General features: G+C 58.2%; 1 protein-coding gene and 2 pseudogenes across 1 annotated transcript, besides 3 other annotated features; all 3 read left to right on the forward strand.

The window, feature by feature from the left end:
• Positions 1 to 16,428: a sequence feature (areas not merged during assembly with more than two copies in the genome that could not be assigned to a particular haplotype).
• On the forward strand, positions 672 to 10,706 carry Tc00.1047053511929.20 (annotated as a pseudogene).
• Positions 5,520 to 5,552: a microsatellite.
• On the forward strand, positions 11,497 to 14,277 carry Tc00.1047053511929.30 (retrotransposon hot spot (RHS) protein, putative; the record flags this gene model as incomplete). Its single annotated transcript, XM_803495.1, has 1 exon — positions 11,497 to 14,277. One exon carries the CDS (start codon positions 11,497 to 11,499, stop codon positions 14,275 to 14,277), a length of 2,781 nt encoding a protein of 926 aa, XP_808588.1.
• Positions 14,313 to 14,344: a sequence feature (AT_rich).
• On the forward strand, positions 15,536 to 16,428 carry Tc00.1047053511929.40 (annotated as a pseudogene; the record flags this gene model as incomplete).

Below are 16,428 nucleotides of genomic sequence, written 5' to 3' on the forward strand. Positions count from 1 at the left end.
GCGTATGATTTTGCTGTTTCTTGTGCAATGCCGACCCACGCGAGGGAGGGAAGACGCCTTGACTGCTGGCGACGGGCGATTCCTCCACCTCTCTTCCGTGTACCCATTTCTTCCTTGGCGCGCTGGATGGCCGCCGGTCGTAACGCTGCCACGTGGGTCTGTCTCGGCTCTTGTGTGTTTTTCACGGCATCGGGACTGCACTGTGGTGGAGCCTTTTGGTTGCAAGAGCGGTGCTAATAGTCATGTGTCCTTTTGCTGGGATGACGCCACTCTGAATGGTGGTTGTGTGGGGCTGCGTTGGCGGTGGGAGGGCGATGGTATTACTGGTGTGGTGGCGTCTGCGCTTCTTTTGTGTCGCTGGCTGTGCATTGGTGGGGGCTGTCTGTGACCGGATGCCTCTGCGTGCCGCTGTGTTTATTTGCTGTTGCCGCTGCTTTCTTCTCCTCTGATTGTGCAGTTAGAGATAATTTTGCTTGATCGGCACATCTATCGTTTGTAGGTGTTAGGGATTAATTGCTGTATTAGGACTAGTAGTAGTGGGATATCGATCTATCGGAATTGTGTCGCTGGATTTGCCATCTGTAGAAAAGGATTTGCTGGGCAGGAGTTACGGTCGACGGTGCGAGTGCAACACACCACAAGAGTCCTGCTGGTGCCTGTTTGTGTCGGTGGATGCGGTCTGCGGAGGGTGCGTGTCCGCGCAGCCGGCACCGTGTGCGGTGCAGGGCCATTGCGACTGTGCGTGCGGCGCTGCTCGTTGTGTTGGCGCTGGTTGCTGCTGCGGCGTGGATGCCCGCGGTGCATGCGGTGGTGCTGCGACTGCGGGGCGGTACGGTGGACAGAGCCATCACGGTGGGCCGCGCCGTGGACACGGTGCTGATGGACGGCGTGTCCATCACGAACGGTGTGGCTGTGGTGTTTGACGTTGCGGCGATGCTTCCCGGCGCGCTGCGCATCGAATTGAGGAACTGCGTGTGCGACGGCGGTGCGCAGATATACGTGCGGGGCTACAGCGGCGAGCCGGCGAGTGACCGGAGCCTGGAGGTGAGCGTGAGCGGGCTGTCTGGGAGCTACTGCTCGCTTGTGTTTGCGCACAACCTGCCGGCACACACGAACGTGACGGTCCGTGACTCGACGATTGTGACGGCGGGGCCGATGCGCTACTCGCAGCTGAGCGGACTGACGGACGCGGTGGCGTCGCCGCTTGTGCTGCACGCGACGTCGCTGTTGGAGTCGCAGCTGCGTGTGAGCAACACTGTGCCGAGGTCGTTGCAGGCGGGCGGGTCGGCGGTGTACGTTGGCGGCGGTGTGGACCTGCTGTTGAGCGCGGTGGTGCTTGACGGCGTGTCGCTGGAGGCGTCGGGCGGTCCGACCGCGTCCGCGATGCATGTGGCGTCCTCGTCGCGCCTCAGTCTGCGGAGCCACTCGGTGTTCTCTGTGACGAGTGTGTCGGTTGTGACCGGCGGCGGCGGCATTGTGCTCGGAGAGCGCCTTGCGGTGTCCGACTCGGTGCTGCGCTTCGTGGGCGTCGAGGGGTCTGTTGCGTCGTCGCTGGTGCACTGCGACGGTGGGACGATCGGTGACAGCGGGTGGCTGGAGCTGCGCGACGTGTGGGCGGTGGGCGAGGCGTTGTCTGTGGCGTCGCTGTCGGGTGTGACGCTGAGCGGCTGTGCCGTGTCGATTGCGCGCTGCGCTGCCACCGGCTCGACGCTTGTCTCCGGGCTGACGATCACGAGCGGCACCGTGTCGGTGCAGTGCAACCGTGCCGGCGGCCGGGTGCTGCGGAGCAGCGGCGACTACCGCATGGCCGGCCTGCCCTCCGTGAGCGTGGTGCCGTGCGACGGCTGTGCGGCTGCGCTGGCGTGCTTCGATGCGCTGACGGCGTCGTTCTCTGACTGCGTGTGCAGCTGCCGTGCCGGCGGAGTTGGCGGGGCGTGCCTGCCGTTCGACGTGCCGCCTGCGAGGGCCGGCGGTGGTGGCGGTGCGTGAGTGGCGTGACGCTGACGGAGTCGGTGTCGGTTGGCGGCGGGCGTGCGACGGCGTGCTTCGACTCGGTGGTGTTCAGCGGGCCGATCACTGTGGTGGTGGACCTGCACTCGATGGACGCGTTCGCCGACCCGCTGAACGTGACGCTGCGCCACTGCGTGCTTGCGGACGGCGCACAGCTGCGGATTGGTGGCCTCAGCGAGAGCACGGCGCGCCTGATGCCGCACGCCCTCGTCAACATGACGAATGTGACATCGCTGGAGGGCACGATCGTGCTGCATGGCGCGATGCCGCCGAACTCGAGTGTGCTGCTGGCGAACTCAACGCTGCGTGCGACGGTTGGCGGGTCGCAGTACGTGCCGACGGCCCGTGGCCTTGCGGGATATCGGTGTGGCCCCGCGCTTGTCCTGGACGGCGTCCGGCTACTGTCGACGCGGTTTGTCATGACGCGGTCGACGATAGTGTGTGGCGGGGGCTCGTGCGCTGTGATCCTCGTGGAGCGCGGCCTTGACGTGAAATTGTCCAGCGTCTTTTACATGGACAACTGCGTTGTCAAGTCGCGGGCGCACGTGATTTACTCCATTGCGTCGGACCTGCGTGTTGTCGGCGGCTCCGTGTTCTCCATACAGGACAGCTCGTGGAGTGCGCCGAGTAGTAAATTCTACGAAAGTGCGTGTATGTTCAGGGATGTTGTGGTGACTGGTGGCAGCGTGCTGCAGATTGTGTCCAGCACTTTCCGTCTTGGCCTTGCCATGCTCATTGCAAACACGCTGAGCGTGACTGACGGCAGCTGGCTGGTGCACCGCAACAACGAGTTCCGCACCGCCTACGTTGTGTACGTGCTCAAGGAGAACGGCTTGGCGTTCCGCGATCGGAGTGTGTGGTCGATACTTGACAACAAATTCACGTACGACTCGTACTCGACCATCGCACGCATGACAAGCAACTGGTCACCGCCATCCGACACGCACCCGATCATCTACGGCGTGTGCAACGGGGCAAGGGGCTCACCTGTGACGGATTACCAAGAAGAGCTCAACATTGGAGCACCCGTGACGGTGTTGGACTGTGGTGCGTGCACCGTGGACGCCGTGTGCTTTGCAGCGAGGACGAGCAGCATCAGCGGCTGTGAATGTGTGTGCTCTGCTGGCGGCCACGGTAACACGTGTCTGCCAGCTGCGGTTCCGGACGGCCTTGGGCCGCTCCCGCTCCCCGATGCGAGGGACACGGAGGTCCGCTGCGTGCACGGTGGCAGCATCAGCTCCGTGGACGATCCTGATCCCGGTGTGCGTGGTCTGTGCTTTGTCAGCGTGACCTTCACTGCCGCGATCGTGCTGGACCTGTTGCATTTTGACGCGCCACAACATACACTCAACATCACACTGCTGCAGTGCGTCCTCGTGGGCCTGTCGATCAAGGGGAGTGGTGCGCGAGTGCACGTGAACGTGACATCCTCGATGCTGGATTCTGGTGAGCTGGAGTTTAAGGGTGATTTTGGCGCGAGCTCCCAGATACTGGTGGCGGGCAGTACGCTTGTGACGACGTTGGTCCATGCCATTGCTATTTCGGGGTTTACTCTTGGTGCGAACTCGACGCTGCTGCTGCTTGACAACCGCATTGAGGGAAGTAGTTACGCAGTCTATTTTTCCATTGGTGTTGTTGATGGTGGCGGGATCATTGTGAAGGGAAATACGTTGAGGGCAACAGAGGAGGATAACGGTGTGGAATCATCCGTTTGCGTTTTCGCTGTCGTGAGGAACGGCGGCCACATTGACGTGGAGAACAACACGATGAGAGCGGTTAATGGCGTTTATTTATTTGAGGATACCGTCGTGAGCACCGCGGGGCTGTTGAGAGTGGCGGATTGCAACCTTGTTGGCAGCGCGGAGTTTTCTGATTCTGCGCTGGTGTTTTTGGACGGCACTGTGACACTTCAGGGCGGTGCGCAGTGGCGTGTGGAGGGCAACAACGTGGGTGCGGCCTCAGTATTAAGTATGCCACGTTCTCAGCAGAAAATTAAGCTGTCGGGCAGCGGCACCACTGTGGTGCTTGCACACAACCGTCAGGTGGAAGGAAGTGCAGCCTTTGCCAAACTTCTTCCACCGAACACGATTGTGGCGTCGCCCGCGCGGTTTGTGGTGGGGTGCAACCTGCACGAGGAAGGGAGGGAGGTGTTGTACGACGGTGTGTTTCCGGAGGGCGTGGTGGTGTTCAGGTGCGGCACGTGCAACGACGACGCGGCGTGCTACATGCCCGGGACGGAGTTGGTGGACCGCAACTCGTGCTCGTGCAGCTGCAGGGACGGATGGCATGGCGCGTCGTGTCTTCCCCTTGAGGTGCCCGACACGGTTGTGCCGCCCTTGCCGGAGAGAGCTGTCGACGGCGACACGAGCTGCGTGGTGGACCAGACGCTGACGGACCTCACGCTGAACATGTGGAAGACGCACCACTGCTACGTCGGTGTGACATTCAGCGGCGTGGGTGCTGCGCTGAAGTTTTTTTTCAACATTATGCCGCTGCATCTCCCCATCAACATCACGCTCACTGGGTGCACATTCCGTGGCGGTGCCACGCTGCAGTTTGTTGGTGGTGCTGAGGCGGTCGAGTCAGCCGGCGTCCTGGTCCGCGTGAGCCGGACTGTAATGCGGTCTTCCGTTGTTGTGTTTGCAGCTGCCCTCCCGCAGCACTGCGACATTGCCGTCACGGAGGTTGACGCGGTGCAGGCCTTTGAGGTCCAGCTGCCACACATTAGGACCAACATGCTGAGCGTCGTGTTACTGCAGATCGTTGTTTTAAGCGCGTCCTCGTTGTTGGTCAGCAACGTCAATGCGCATTCCTTGAGGTACGGTGCGCTTGGTTTGTACTCGACCGGGACGCTGACGCTGGTGGAGGGCAGCTCGCTGTACGCGCGTTACTGCAGCTTTGATGGGTACAAACACCTGTTCTACGTGAATATCCTCATTGTCCGCAATCACTCTGTTTTTGCGCTGCTCAACAATACGATGTCCTCCGGGGCAGGCCTCCTGCTTCAGCAACACGGATTCAGCGTTTCGGATCACAGCGTGTTGCGCGTGGTGGGGAACAGGGGTTCCGTGTCATACGCTATTTACGCCAACAATTTGTGGACCGTTGAGCGGTCAAGCTGGTTGGATTGGCGCGACAACGACGTGGGTTTGGGTGCGATTTTCTACGACAGTGGATCCCCTTTTGTGGACATGGACAGCAGCAGTGGCGTGACGCTGACGGGCTGCACGATGGGCTCGACGGGATTGTCGGTATCCTTGCTGAAGCGGGTTGACGCCGGCTACCGGTTTGTTGCTGGGTGTCTGACGGTCGCGGGACGCTTGCTGACGACGGCGGCAGAGCTGGAACTGAGCGGCATCACCAACGTGACGACGGTTGCAGGGTGCGGGGAGTGCACTAAGGAGGGCGACTGCTTTGCCCCGCTGACGACGGAGGTTATTGACTGCAAGTGCCAGTGCGCTGCTGGAGGGCACGGCGATGCGTGCGTCCCGGCGCCTGTGCCTGCTGGCCCGCCACCACCGCCCACGCCGCCACCGCCGCCGGTTGGTGAGTGCATCAGCGACGTGGTGTACCCCAAGATTGCGCAGACAGTGGGCGGCGGGCTGTCGTGGCTGTGCTACCGCAACGTGACGTTCAGTGGGGGCGGCATGAGCCTGACGGTGCTGATTGGGGCGATGACGGGCGACGTGGCGAATGTCATGTTCGATGGATGCACGTGGAGGGACGGCGCCATGCTAGTGCTGTTGGGCAACGCAGACGCCGCTGTTAGGTCGCTGAACATCCTCGTCACCGGCAACACGTTCCGTGACGCGCTGCTCAGCCCGGAGGGTGTGTTTCCACCGCACACGAACATCACGATCAGCGGGAACCACTTCACGCTCACGAGGCTGATCCCTCGGTTGGGTTTGGGCCTTAGGGATCCGTCGTGTGTTGCGATGAATGGGCTGGCGATCAGCAACGACTCCGCGGTGGTGCTGAGCGGCAATGTGTTTCAGAGCGTGAGGGCATCGTCAAGCGCCATTTGCGTCGTTGAATCTTCTCTGAGGGTGTCGTGGCACTCCGTATTTGCGGTGGTGGGCAACACGTTTCATATGGATGGCGGAGACAGTAATTTGATATATTTTGAAGGGTCTAGACACTCCTCATCGCTGAGTGTACTGAACAACTCCGCCGTGGTGATCCGAGGCAATCTTGTGTCGAGGCCGGTGCGGTACTTCATGTATTTTATTTTGGCATTACGTGTGGAGTCCTGGTCAGCGGTTGTGTTTCAAGGCAACGACATGCAGGGAAGCTTGGCTGTGTTTTATTCAAGTGACTCCTCCAACATCTACTACAACTCCTGGCTGCAGTTGAGCGGCAACCTTTGCCGCGTGCTCCCATCGAATGAGTTTTCTTTCTTTTCCTCCAAGGTGAATCTCCGCGGCTCCACGGTGTCAGTGTCCGGCAACCAATTTTTATCCAGCACGGTCTTGCCGACCGTTTTGCGGATACCCACGGTGTCCAGTGACCTCACAAACGGAGCTATTTTGGCTGCGTGCAACACTGTGAACGGCGGTGAGGAAGCGAACTACTTTATTCCGTCCGTGTACAATGCCACCATCCTGACCTGCAGTGATCCATGCATCCTCGCGGCTTCGTGCTTCCCCGCGTACACGACGACGGCGTCGAGTGACGGCTGCACCTGCGCATGCGCTGAGGGCGGCCACGGCGATGCGTGCCCGCCCGTTGCTGTCCCCGAGCCGCCGAGCACCGACGGCACCGACTTGTGCGTGCGGGACGTGAGTGTGGATGTGGAGGTGAACGTCAGTTTCGGGACGTCGGTGGTGTGCTACGTTGGCGTGACCTTTGCGGCGGACGTCGTGGTGGACGTGGAGCCGATGTCAGGGGGCGTGCGCAACGTGACGCTGGCGAACTGCACGTTTGTGGGTAGAGCGAGCCTGTACGTTGTTGGGTGGCTGTCCGACCCGCCTGCTGGACAGCGCGCCGATGTGTTGGTCAGCGGGCTTGAGTCGCGCTCCGGCGGCTCCGTGGTGGCGTTTGTTGACAGCGACTTCCTGCTGTGCAAGCACGCGGTGTCTGTGCGTGGGGCTGTGAGCGTGTCGGGCTCCGCTGTGGCGCTTGTGCGAAGCGACTTTTCGTCGACGGGGGACTACGCGGTGGCGTTTTATTCGACGGTGAGCCTGGCTGGCGGGTCGATGCTGCTGGCGAAGAGCAACGTGCACGACGGTGTCTCGAGGGAGATGCTCTACGCCGCTGGCACCGTGACCGCTGCTGGGAGCACGCTGAGCTTTGTGCGCAACCGAGCGCTGCTGCCGCGGATGCTGTCGGTGAGCCTGTCGCTTGCAGCTGGGGCGCATTTGAGGGTGGCGTGCAACGACGCTGGTGGACGTGTCCTGTCGACGGCGGAGGAGTACGCTGCGGCTGGTTTTGGCGACGCTGGGAGCATCGACGTTGCTGGGTGCGACGCCTGCGACAGGGACACACACTGCTACGCGCCCGGGACGGCGTCGGCGAGCATGAGGAACGGTGTGTGCGTGTGCGCGTGCGGCAGCGGCGGGTACGGCGAGGCGTGCGTGCCTGTGGGAGCTCCCGCGCTGCCGCCCGCTGTGGGCACTGCGTCGAGTGTGTTCTTCCGCGAGGGCGTGACGGTGCGGTCGGTGTTCGTTGTGCCTGCCGGCGCGAGCGAGGTGGCGCTGCGCCACGTTGTGCTGGACGGCGTGAGTCCTATGCTCTACGTGCCGTGGATGGCGCGGGACGGCGTGCGGATCGTTGTGCAGAACGTGTCGCTGCTGAACGGCGCCGTGCTGTACGTGATGGGCGGTGGAGGCCTGCGCGGTGCGGGGGCGGCGGGGAGCGACGAGAGCGGGCCGGTGGAGCTGTCGGTGTGCGATGTGGAGGCGCTGAACGGTGCGCTTGTGCTGACCGGCACTTTTCCCGCGGGGTCCGTGCTGACGGTGACGGACTCCCTGCTGGTTGCCACGAGGTCTACGCCGCTTGTGTATCTTCCCGGCTCGCAGTCCTCGCCGTACGCACCGGTGCTGGTGCTGTCGGGCCTGCGGCTCGTGCGGTCCGTGCTGGTTTTGTCCGGCGTGGCCCTCGTGACCGTGATGACTGGTGGGCGGACGGTGGTGGTGGACGGCGCCGTGCTGGAGCTTGTCGGTGGCGGTGTTGCGCTGGACGCGACTGTGTTCGGTGGCGAATATGCGTTGTGCGCGAGTGCGCGCGTGGTTGCGTCGTGGGGCGCTGTGCTGCGCGTGTCTGGGAGCCAGGTGTACGCCGCGCATGGGCTGGTGTTCGACAGCGGTGTGGAGGCCAACGCGTCCGCCGTCGTGGTGAACGACAACGCCGGTGCGCTGACGGATGGTGCGCTGCTGGAGCTGCGGGGGTCGGCGTCGTTTGTGTCCGGGTCGTGGCTGTCGGTGCGCGGCAACAGCATCAGCGGCAGGCTCCTGTCGCTGTCGTCGTACCCGCGCAGTGCGGACCTTGTGCAGAGCACGCTGACGCTCTATGGGAACGCTGGCAGCGGGCCCGTCGTGATGGACGGCACCGTTGCGCTTGTAGGCGCCGGCCGAAGATTCGTCGTGGGGTGCCTGACGCTGAACGGGCAGGCGCTGCAGCCGATGGACTACAGGTCCGCCGGCATCATCGGGGAATTCCGTCCTGTGGCGTGTGGCGTGTGCGACGCCGACGTGTTCTGCTTTGCTGCTGCGACGAGGGCGATGTCGGGGTCGTGCGTCTGCCGCTGTGCTGAGGGCGGGTACGGGCGCGACTGCCTGCCGGTGTACCTGCCGCACGTGGACGGGTGCAACCGCACGCCCGCTATGCCGCTGATGAGCCACACGGCGACGCTGACGGAGACGCGCAGCCTGACACCAACGTGGACGGCGACACCTACACCGAGCCTGAGCACGGAGCGCTACAGTCCGACGCAGCACGGGCCGACGGAGACCCTGCAGGTGACGGAGACGTTGGCACTGTCGCCCACGCGGACCCCGACGGCGTCGGTGAGCAGCACGCTGTGGTGGAGCGAGGTGGCGTGCCCGACGTTTGCCGTGACGACGACGGCGGCTGGTGGGAGCCTGACGCAGAACGACATCCGTGGCTGTGGGAGCGCCGTCCCGACGCGGCTGATGGTGGCGCTGCCGCCGCCGTTTCGGTGGGCACGCGACCCGCAGCTTGGCACGCACCTGAGCTTTGTGCCGGTGGCGACGGCGCAGCCGAGCGGGTTTGGCGGTCCGTGGGGAGCGATGCTGCGCAACGCGACGTGGGTGCGCAATGCGACGAATCCGTCCACCGTCCTGGAGCTGGCTGTGCCTGTGCACCGCGGTTACTTTATTGGTGCCGACGAGACGATAGTCATTCGCTGCGACGCTGTGGCGGTGTCCGGCGGCTGCAAGGGTGTGCTGCTTGGTTCCTTCACGATCAGGTCTGACACGCTGCCCGCCGCAGCCAGTGCCCTCTCGGCGATCTCCGGCGTTGTTGCGGGTGCGGCGGCTGTTGCCGTGGTGGTGACCGGCGGGCTCGGCTCCATTCTGGAGATGCAGACACTCGGCGTGTTCGCGAGGATGTCGTGCGCCTCGGCGCAGGAGCGTGCGAGCACCGTTGCGCTGCCGTACTTCCTGTCGGTGTTCGCTGCTCTTGACCCGTTGTGGATGGTGGTGGGCAACGCGCTGCTCGACTTTGTGTTTGGGTGCGTGCACTGCGGTGTGACGGCGGCCTTCCAGCGGTGGCGCGGCGTGGACGCGGCGACTGCGTGGGCTGCGATGCGCTTCCCGAGCCTGACGTACGTCGTGGCGCACGCGATGCACCTCGGCGTTTTCTTCGGCTCCGTACTCGCACTGGCGATGCCCGACGCCCGCGTGCAGCACCGCGTGATTGGAGTTGTTGGCGTGCTGTACGGTGTGGCGTTCTTTGCCGGCGTGTGCTACTTGATTGCCCGCCACGTGGGCGCGAGCTTCACGAAGTACTGGCAGTTTTCGAGGAAGCCGCTGCGCGAGCGCCTGCTGTACCCCGTCGGGTATTGGCACCCCGCGGCGCAGCAGCGGATGTACGGCGGCATGCTGACGAGCATGAGGGGCAGCCGCGTGTACTGGTGCATGTTCCAGCTGTCGGTGCTGTGTGTGGTGTGCCTGATTGCGGCTGTGCACCCGCCCGTGGGAGGCTGCCACGTCCAGTACTTCTGCATGGCGGCTGTGCTGCTTGCGGGTGCGGGCGTGGTTGCCTTCACGAACATGATGCGCTCGGCCTTCCTGACGGTGATGCACACTGCGGGCTTTCTGCTCCTTGCGGCGCTGTGCGTGGTGAGCGCGGCCAACCACCTTGTGCCGAGCGACGGCGGTGCGAGGGCGTACGCGGCTATCGTGCTGCTGCTGACGACTGTGCTGCTTGCGGTCGCTGTGTACAGCGTCGTTGTGTGGTACGCGGAGGACCGCCACTGGCAGGAGCTGCGCGAGCCGCGGCGTGGCGGACTGGAGGCGCTGCTGCGCGATGACGAGGAGAGCGACGAGGACACGCAGAAGCTCCACGAAATGACGTCATCGTCGTACGCCTCAGGCACCACCGTTGCGCTCTTGTACCGACCACCCGCAGTGCCGTTGCAGCCCATGGCTGGTGACACCCGCTCAGACACTCTGAGCCTGCTTGACCGTGCATGCAGTGCGAGCTGCAGCATTAATTATGCTCTTCTGGACAGGTGAAGATGCTTTGCTTGAAAAATTTAACGCAGTTTCTCCTTTTGGGGGTGTAAAGGCTCCGCCACTCAACAGCACCGTTGCGCGTCGAGAATGCAAAAAGCCCCTCGTAGGTACGGCATAACGTGGATGCTTCTGCTAGGCATCTTCTTTCTTTTAATTATTCATAGATTGATTGGGTGATTGATTTGTTGCTTTTATTTTATTAAGAGCTTGTGAAGAGAATGATCGCGGGAGAGCTGGCATACTTAATTAATGTGCGTAAATCCTGATAACTGAATGCTTTCCTTTTTGGTGCTTTCTACCGTATGAATATATTGGGAAGTACACGACTTTGTAGGGGCAGCAGGGAACCGATAGGGGCTAGATGCTTTTTATTTTTACCATCTTACCCACCCACTTTTGATTCCCACCATGCGGCGGGTTCTTGTGGTTGGGGGACTACAAAGTCTGCCATTTCGTCAGTAAATATATTAGATCCTATCTGACTGCAAAAGGCTGCGTGAGCGGCCAAAAGAATATATACATATATATAGTATCAGGAGAAAACATGTGGTAAATTAACTTCCTATGTGTTGCCCCCTTTTCCTATGTTGTCTGGTTTCTTTACATAACTTCAGGATCCAGCCAGCAGTCAAGAGGATTATTCGAGTTCAATATTTACTCTACCCTGTGTGGATGACTGAATTGCTGTGGCTCTCTGTCATGTATGTGCATTTTTTATCCCTCTCATTCCTTTCTTTGGGTGGTTATTGTTCAGCTTTAACTCAATCTAACTAAGAAAACAAGAAGAACAATGTCTGGAAGGCCCGAGGAAGGACTTTACGATAATGAGGAAATTCAAGCGCCTACTGTCCCGCAGGGATATCGGAGGAGAGCGAGGTCGGAATTTGAGGGTGACACAGATCACTTCTCTGCGACTCGCAGAAGAGTGGAGGAAGCGCGGCGACCACAGCGGACCATGAGAAGCACCGTAAAGGACATTCTGCTGGAGGGAAGCACTCTCAGGAACAACATGAAGCTGAATGAATTCCTTCGGAATCATGTTGGTGGCAGGGGAGTTGTGGACACCAATGAGAACGTCGCTATGGAGATGTTTGTTCAGGATCCCGAGATGTTTATCCAAAACGAAAGGTTATTACGCATAATAACGACAACGCCGTCATACCAAGCGCTGGAGGCCATTAATAAGCTTCATCACGAGGATGTGGACTCTCTCGAGCAATGGAGGGACTATGAAAGAAAGGATACGGTCACTCCTTTTGCAAGGGAAAAACTAAACGCAGCCCTCACTCAGGTACTGACAGAAGAACGCCGTGAGGCGGAAGAAAGGGCAAGGCGGGAGGAACAAGTAATATTTAACTTATTTGCTAAGATCGAAGATTTGTTGTTTGGAGGAAGAGTTCGCGTCATGGACATAAAGCTGAACGATTTTCTTACGCTGGAAATGGAAGGCAGAGGCATTTTGCGCTCCAATCGGAATGTCTTACTGAGGGATTTTATCAGTGATCCCACGAGGTATATCCGCGAAGCGGGAGTATTGAAAGAAATACAGGCATCAGGTGCTTATGCGAGGATGGAGAAGACTGTACGGGAGGAAATGGATTTGGAAGAAGTTGTACGCAAGCTTTACAAAAATGGTGTCAGCAATCTACTTGGGTGGTCATTAGCTGCTGCGGAGGTAAAAGCAACAGTTCATAACTCCAATAAACATTTCTTGGATGCAGCTGCCGAGGAGGCGAGGAACCTAACGACGACGATTGAAGCGATGAAACTGGAGGGATTGTACGAGTCTGTGCACAATGCGAGTTGGCACCATGTCGTGGAGGTTCCTGAAGGCGAGGGGACGGGAGTGGAAGTGAGGGATGGGGAGCCACCGCGGCCATGGACGTACAAAGCAGTTGGCCGAACTTTTGAAAAGAATGACGGTGTGGAGCAATCCGGTGCAGAGCGTCTCAAGCTGATGGTGCTCACCTCGGACAAGGGATGGCCGTATAGGTGGGGGCTGAATAAACTCATTCGTGACTGCTATGTGAACTCTGAGGTGGATCGAGTGTGGCAGATCGTCAAGGGCGGTCTCACCGGATGGTTCAGCAGTCACGATAAGAACAAAATTTCGCCTGATCCGTTTGTGCTGATTGGGACGCCCGGGATCGGGAAGTCGATGAATGCCGGTTCGTACCTCCTTTACCAGCTGCTGCAATACGATGCGAAGCGACTGCAAATGGTTGCTTACATTATTGCGGAGAAAACATTTCTTTTTGACAAGACCGCCAAAACGGTGAAAAAATGCAGTGAGGCGTCTAATATCGTGGATATTTTGGACGGGTTTTCTGGGCGTGGGTTTAAGGGGTATATTATCTACGACGTGGCAATGAAGGGTCATGAACCGTCCACTGCTTTGCCTTGCAAGGGATGGGGCATGATTGTGGTGACGTCACCGAACAAAAACAACTACGAATCGTGGGCGAAGCTGGTGCGAGCGAAACAAATCATAATTAATTGCCCTGACGAGAGCGATGTGAGGGCAATGTGCATTTGGAAGGAGCACAATGGGCAGCTTGCGGTGGAAGAAGAGGAGGAAGAAGCGGACTACTGGAAGAAGGTGAATGGTCGCATGGATAAAGTGGGACCACTTCTTCGCTACATCTTTGATGACAGAAAATACATTGGTCGGATTGACTCGTGCAAAAGTAAAGTTAAAACAATGAACCTTTTTGCTACCAACTATTACTCTATTTTGGGGACTAATGAAGTGTGTGATGATAGCCACATCTCTCACAAACTTGTAAAGGTCGTACGATTGCGAGGGGGAAACAATTTAGAATTGCCTTACAATGCACTGGTATCTTCCTATCTCGGAAATTTGGTGACATGCAAGTTGGCGGAGTTAATGGTGCCGAATGATTTTAATTTACTCGTATTGGCTATCAAGCACAATCTCTTATCAAAACCCCTTGAAAAGCATTCCGTGTTTACTTTTTTGAGCGAGGCCTTTGTAAATGCAATAATACCGAAACTCAGGGAGCTGAAACCAGAAAAAAATGCTCCGCCACACCTCTGTGCGTTGAGAGTGTATCCACATGAGCGCCCTCTCAAGCCCTGTATTTTCCAGTGCCTGGAAAAATTTAAAAAGAAGATTAATATGAAGTACGGGGTGCTGTACAAACCGGTGGCTCAAAACTTTCCGTTGGTGGACGCCTTTTTCTTTGTGGACTCAAATCCGAAGACGCTGGTTGGGCTGCAGATTACTACGGCGGGTGGGCACCGCACGATAGCCAGCACCGTGAGGCAGTTCAATGAGTGCCTGGCGGCATATTTTAATGTTTGGGAGGAATTATCCCGAGACATGTCGTGGGAGATTATTTACGTGCAGCACGCAGACAGCACGCCGATGAACGAATGGCAGAGATGTGATGTCGTCAATACCAATAAATTGAGCCCCGCTGAAAAAAAGATTGTGGCGTTCTGGGAGAAAAAGGTACACCAATACCAAGTGTCTGTATCATCCAGAGACTTTCCACGAGAAGAATCTCCCCCAACTGTGGAAGAACAACAACAACAGGAAACAGATTAGGAAATGAAAAGTGAAAGAGAAATTTTGATTTGTGGTAATTTTTTTTTTTTTGAAATATATATATTTAGACACTTGTGTGTGCATGCGGTGCGGGTGCACCAGCACCAGGTGACAGTGTTACAAAAAGATGTCAAGAATGGCCAAAGCTATCGAACATAACAGTGACAGAAGAAAATTAGGGAGGGAGTGGGGTTGTTTGGTTTCTGGTGAAAAACATTGGGTGATTTCTACATGTAGCATGTTAATTGTGTGCGTGTATACGAGGCGTAATCGGAGAAGTACCCCGGTATGAGGGAATCATTGTGTTTGGCGCTGTCGCAGTACTACTGCATTGTCCATTTTATTCTATTGTGTTCGAAGGCCCATCACTAACAGAAGCGTTTTTAAGGGATGGACGACGAATAAGTTCTATTTGGGAAATGGCGCACTCCGTGTGACCGCATGGAATGAGGCGCCTCGTCATGGATGGATGAGGAATCGCTTCCGCGTGTGGCTCCTTGAGAGCTCACTTCGTGTTCGCTGTTTGTTGGCTGCGGGGCTGTGGTCGTATGCCGTTGGTCGTAGGATTGAACTGGAGGCGGTGTGTCTCTTTTCTTCTTCCATTGGTGGTTGATTGGTGGCGGTGTGTGCGTTTGTTGTGTGGAGGGCCGAATCCTCTCGCCCGCGGACTGACAGCACTGCGATGGTGTGTGTGTGTGAGGGCTGGTGTGGAGTTGCCGGCCAGGGCGAGGGCCATGGCGGTGCTTTTCCTGCGACTGGTGTTTGTTCCCTCCGTGTGTGTTTGCGCTGCTTCTTGCTTTTTTCCCTTGTGATCCTTTTCTCCTGTGTTATTGCGTGGAGTGGCCGCATGCTCACGGGCCATGTTGATTTTGAGTGCCTCTTGACGGCATGCATTCATCTCCCTCTTTTCTCTCTGTCTGTCATTTCCTGTTGTGTGTGGCGTGTTGCACCGCGTGAGGGCTGGCCCGCACAAACCGACGGCCCGCCGTGACTTGCCGTGTTGCTGCTCTTTTCTGTGTGCAATGGTCCTTTGTGCTGTCCCTTCCGGATTGTCTTTTGTCCCGCACTTTGCGTGGGTGTTCCGCTCTAACCCCCGCTGACCTTTCTGATGTATTGCCACTGTTGCTTCTGTACTCTCCAATTTTTGAATACAGACACGCTAGGAAAGAAGGAAAACAAACGCGAGTCGCTACTGTGAAATTGTAAGGCACTGAAAGAGCCAACAGCACACACCGCCCACACACAAACACATATTTATATGCTCTCACGTGTTGCTGCAGTGAAGGCACTCCGCACACACAACCGTCGCCGCGTGACCAGATCCAGCGGAAGGAGGAGGGAAGGAAGGGGGAAGGAAAGGCCGTTGATCCTTTTCAGGGAACGACACCGGCGCCCTATAAATAGCATGAAATGACTGTATCCGAGGCGGCCGCCGGCTCGCTTCGTGTTCCCAGCCTTGCTGAGGTGGCCGGCGGTGTGTTTGCCGTTGTTGAAGCTCAGTGCAGTGAAAGGGACGGAGCCTGCGGCCATGCCGCGACTGCATCAACGCACATTGAGACGGACGGTGGTGGCTCAAAGGCGATCTCGGCGATGGATGCAGGCGTGTCTCTCGTAGAACTTGTGGATGCCGCCAGTGGTACGATCAGGACACGAGAAAAGATGCAGCCAACGACAATTGTGAGCGGCGACAGTATCTACATGGCCCTTGGGGACTACGAGAAGAGGACGTCTGGGGGGCGAGGCTGCCGATGCAGATGGCTGGAGGCTTTTACTGACGCGGGGAACTCTCACTGAGGATGGTGGGCAGAAGAAAATCATGTGGGATGATATCCGTGCAGTGGACCCTGTGGCCATCGGGCTTACTCAATTCCTGAAGAGGGTGATCGGTGGCGGAGGATCGGGTGTTGTGACGAAGAACGGTTACCCTGTGCTTCCCATGCAGGCAGTAGAAAAGGATGGAAGGAGTGTTGTACTGTCCATGCGTTTCAAAATGCATATGGAAGCATGGGAGCTCTCGTCCGGTACGACAGGTATTAACTGCAAGGAACCATCCATCGCAAACTTGGAAGGAAATCTAATTTTGATTACTCCTTGCGCTGCCGGCTACTACGAAGTATTCAGGTCCATTGACTCTGGGATACGTTGGGACAT

This window comes from Trypanosoma cruzi, genomic scaffold (assembly GCF_000209065.1).
Source record: "Trypanosoma cruzi strain CL Brener 1047053517191 genomic scaffold, whole genome shotgun sequence".
Lineage (NCBI taxonomy): Eukaryota > Euglenozoa > Kinetoplastea > Trypanosomatida > Trypanosomatidae > Trypanosoma > Trypanosoma cruzi.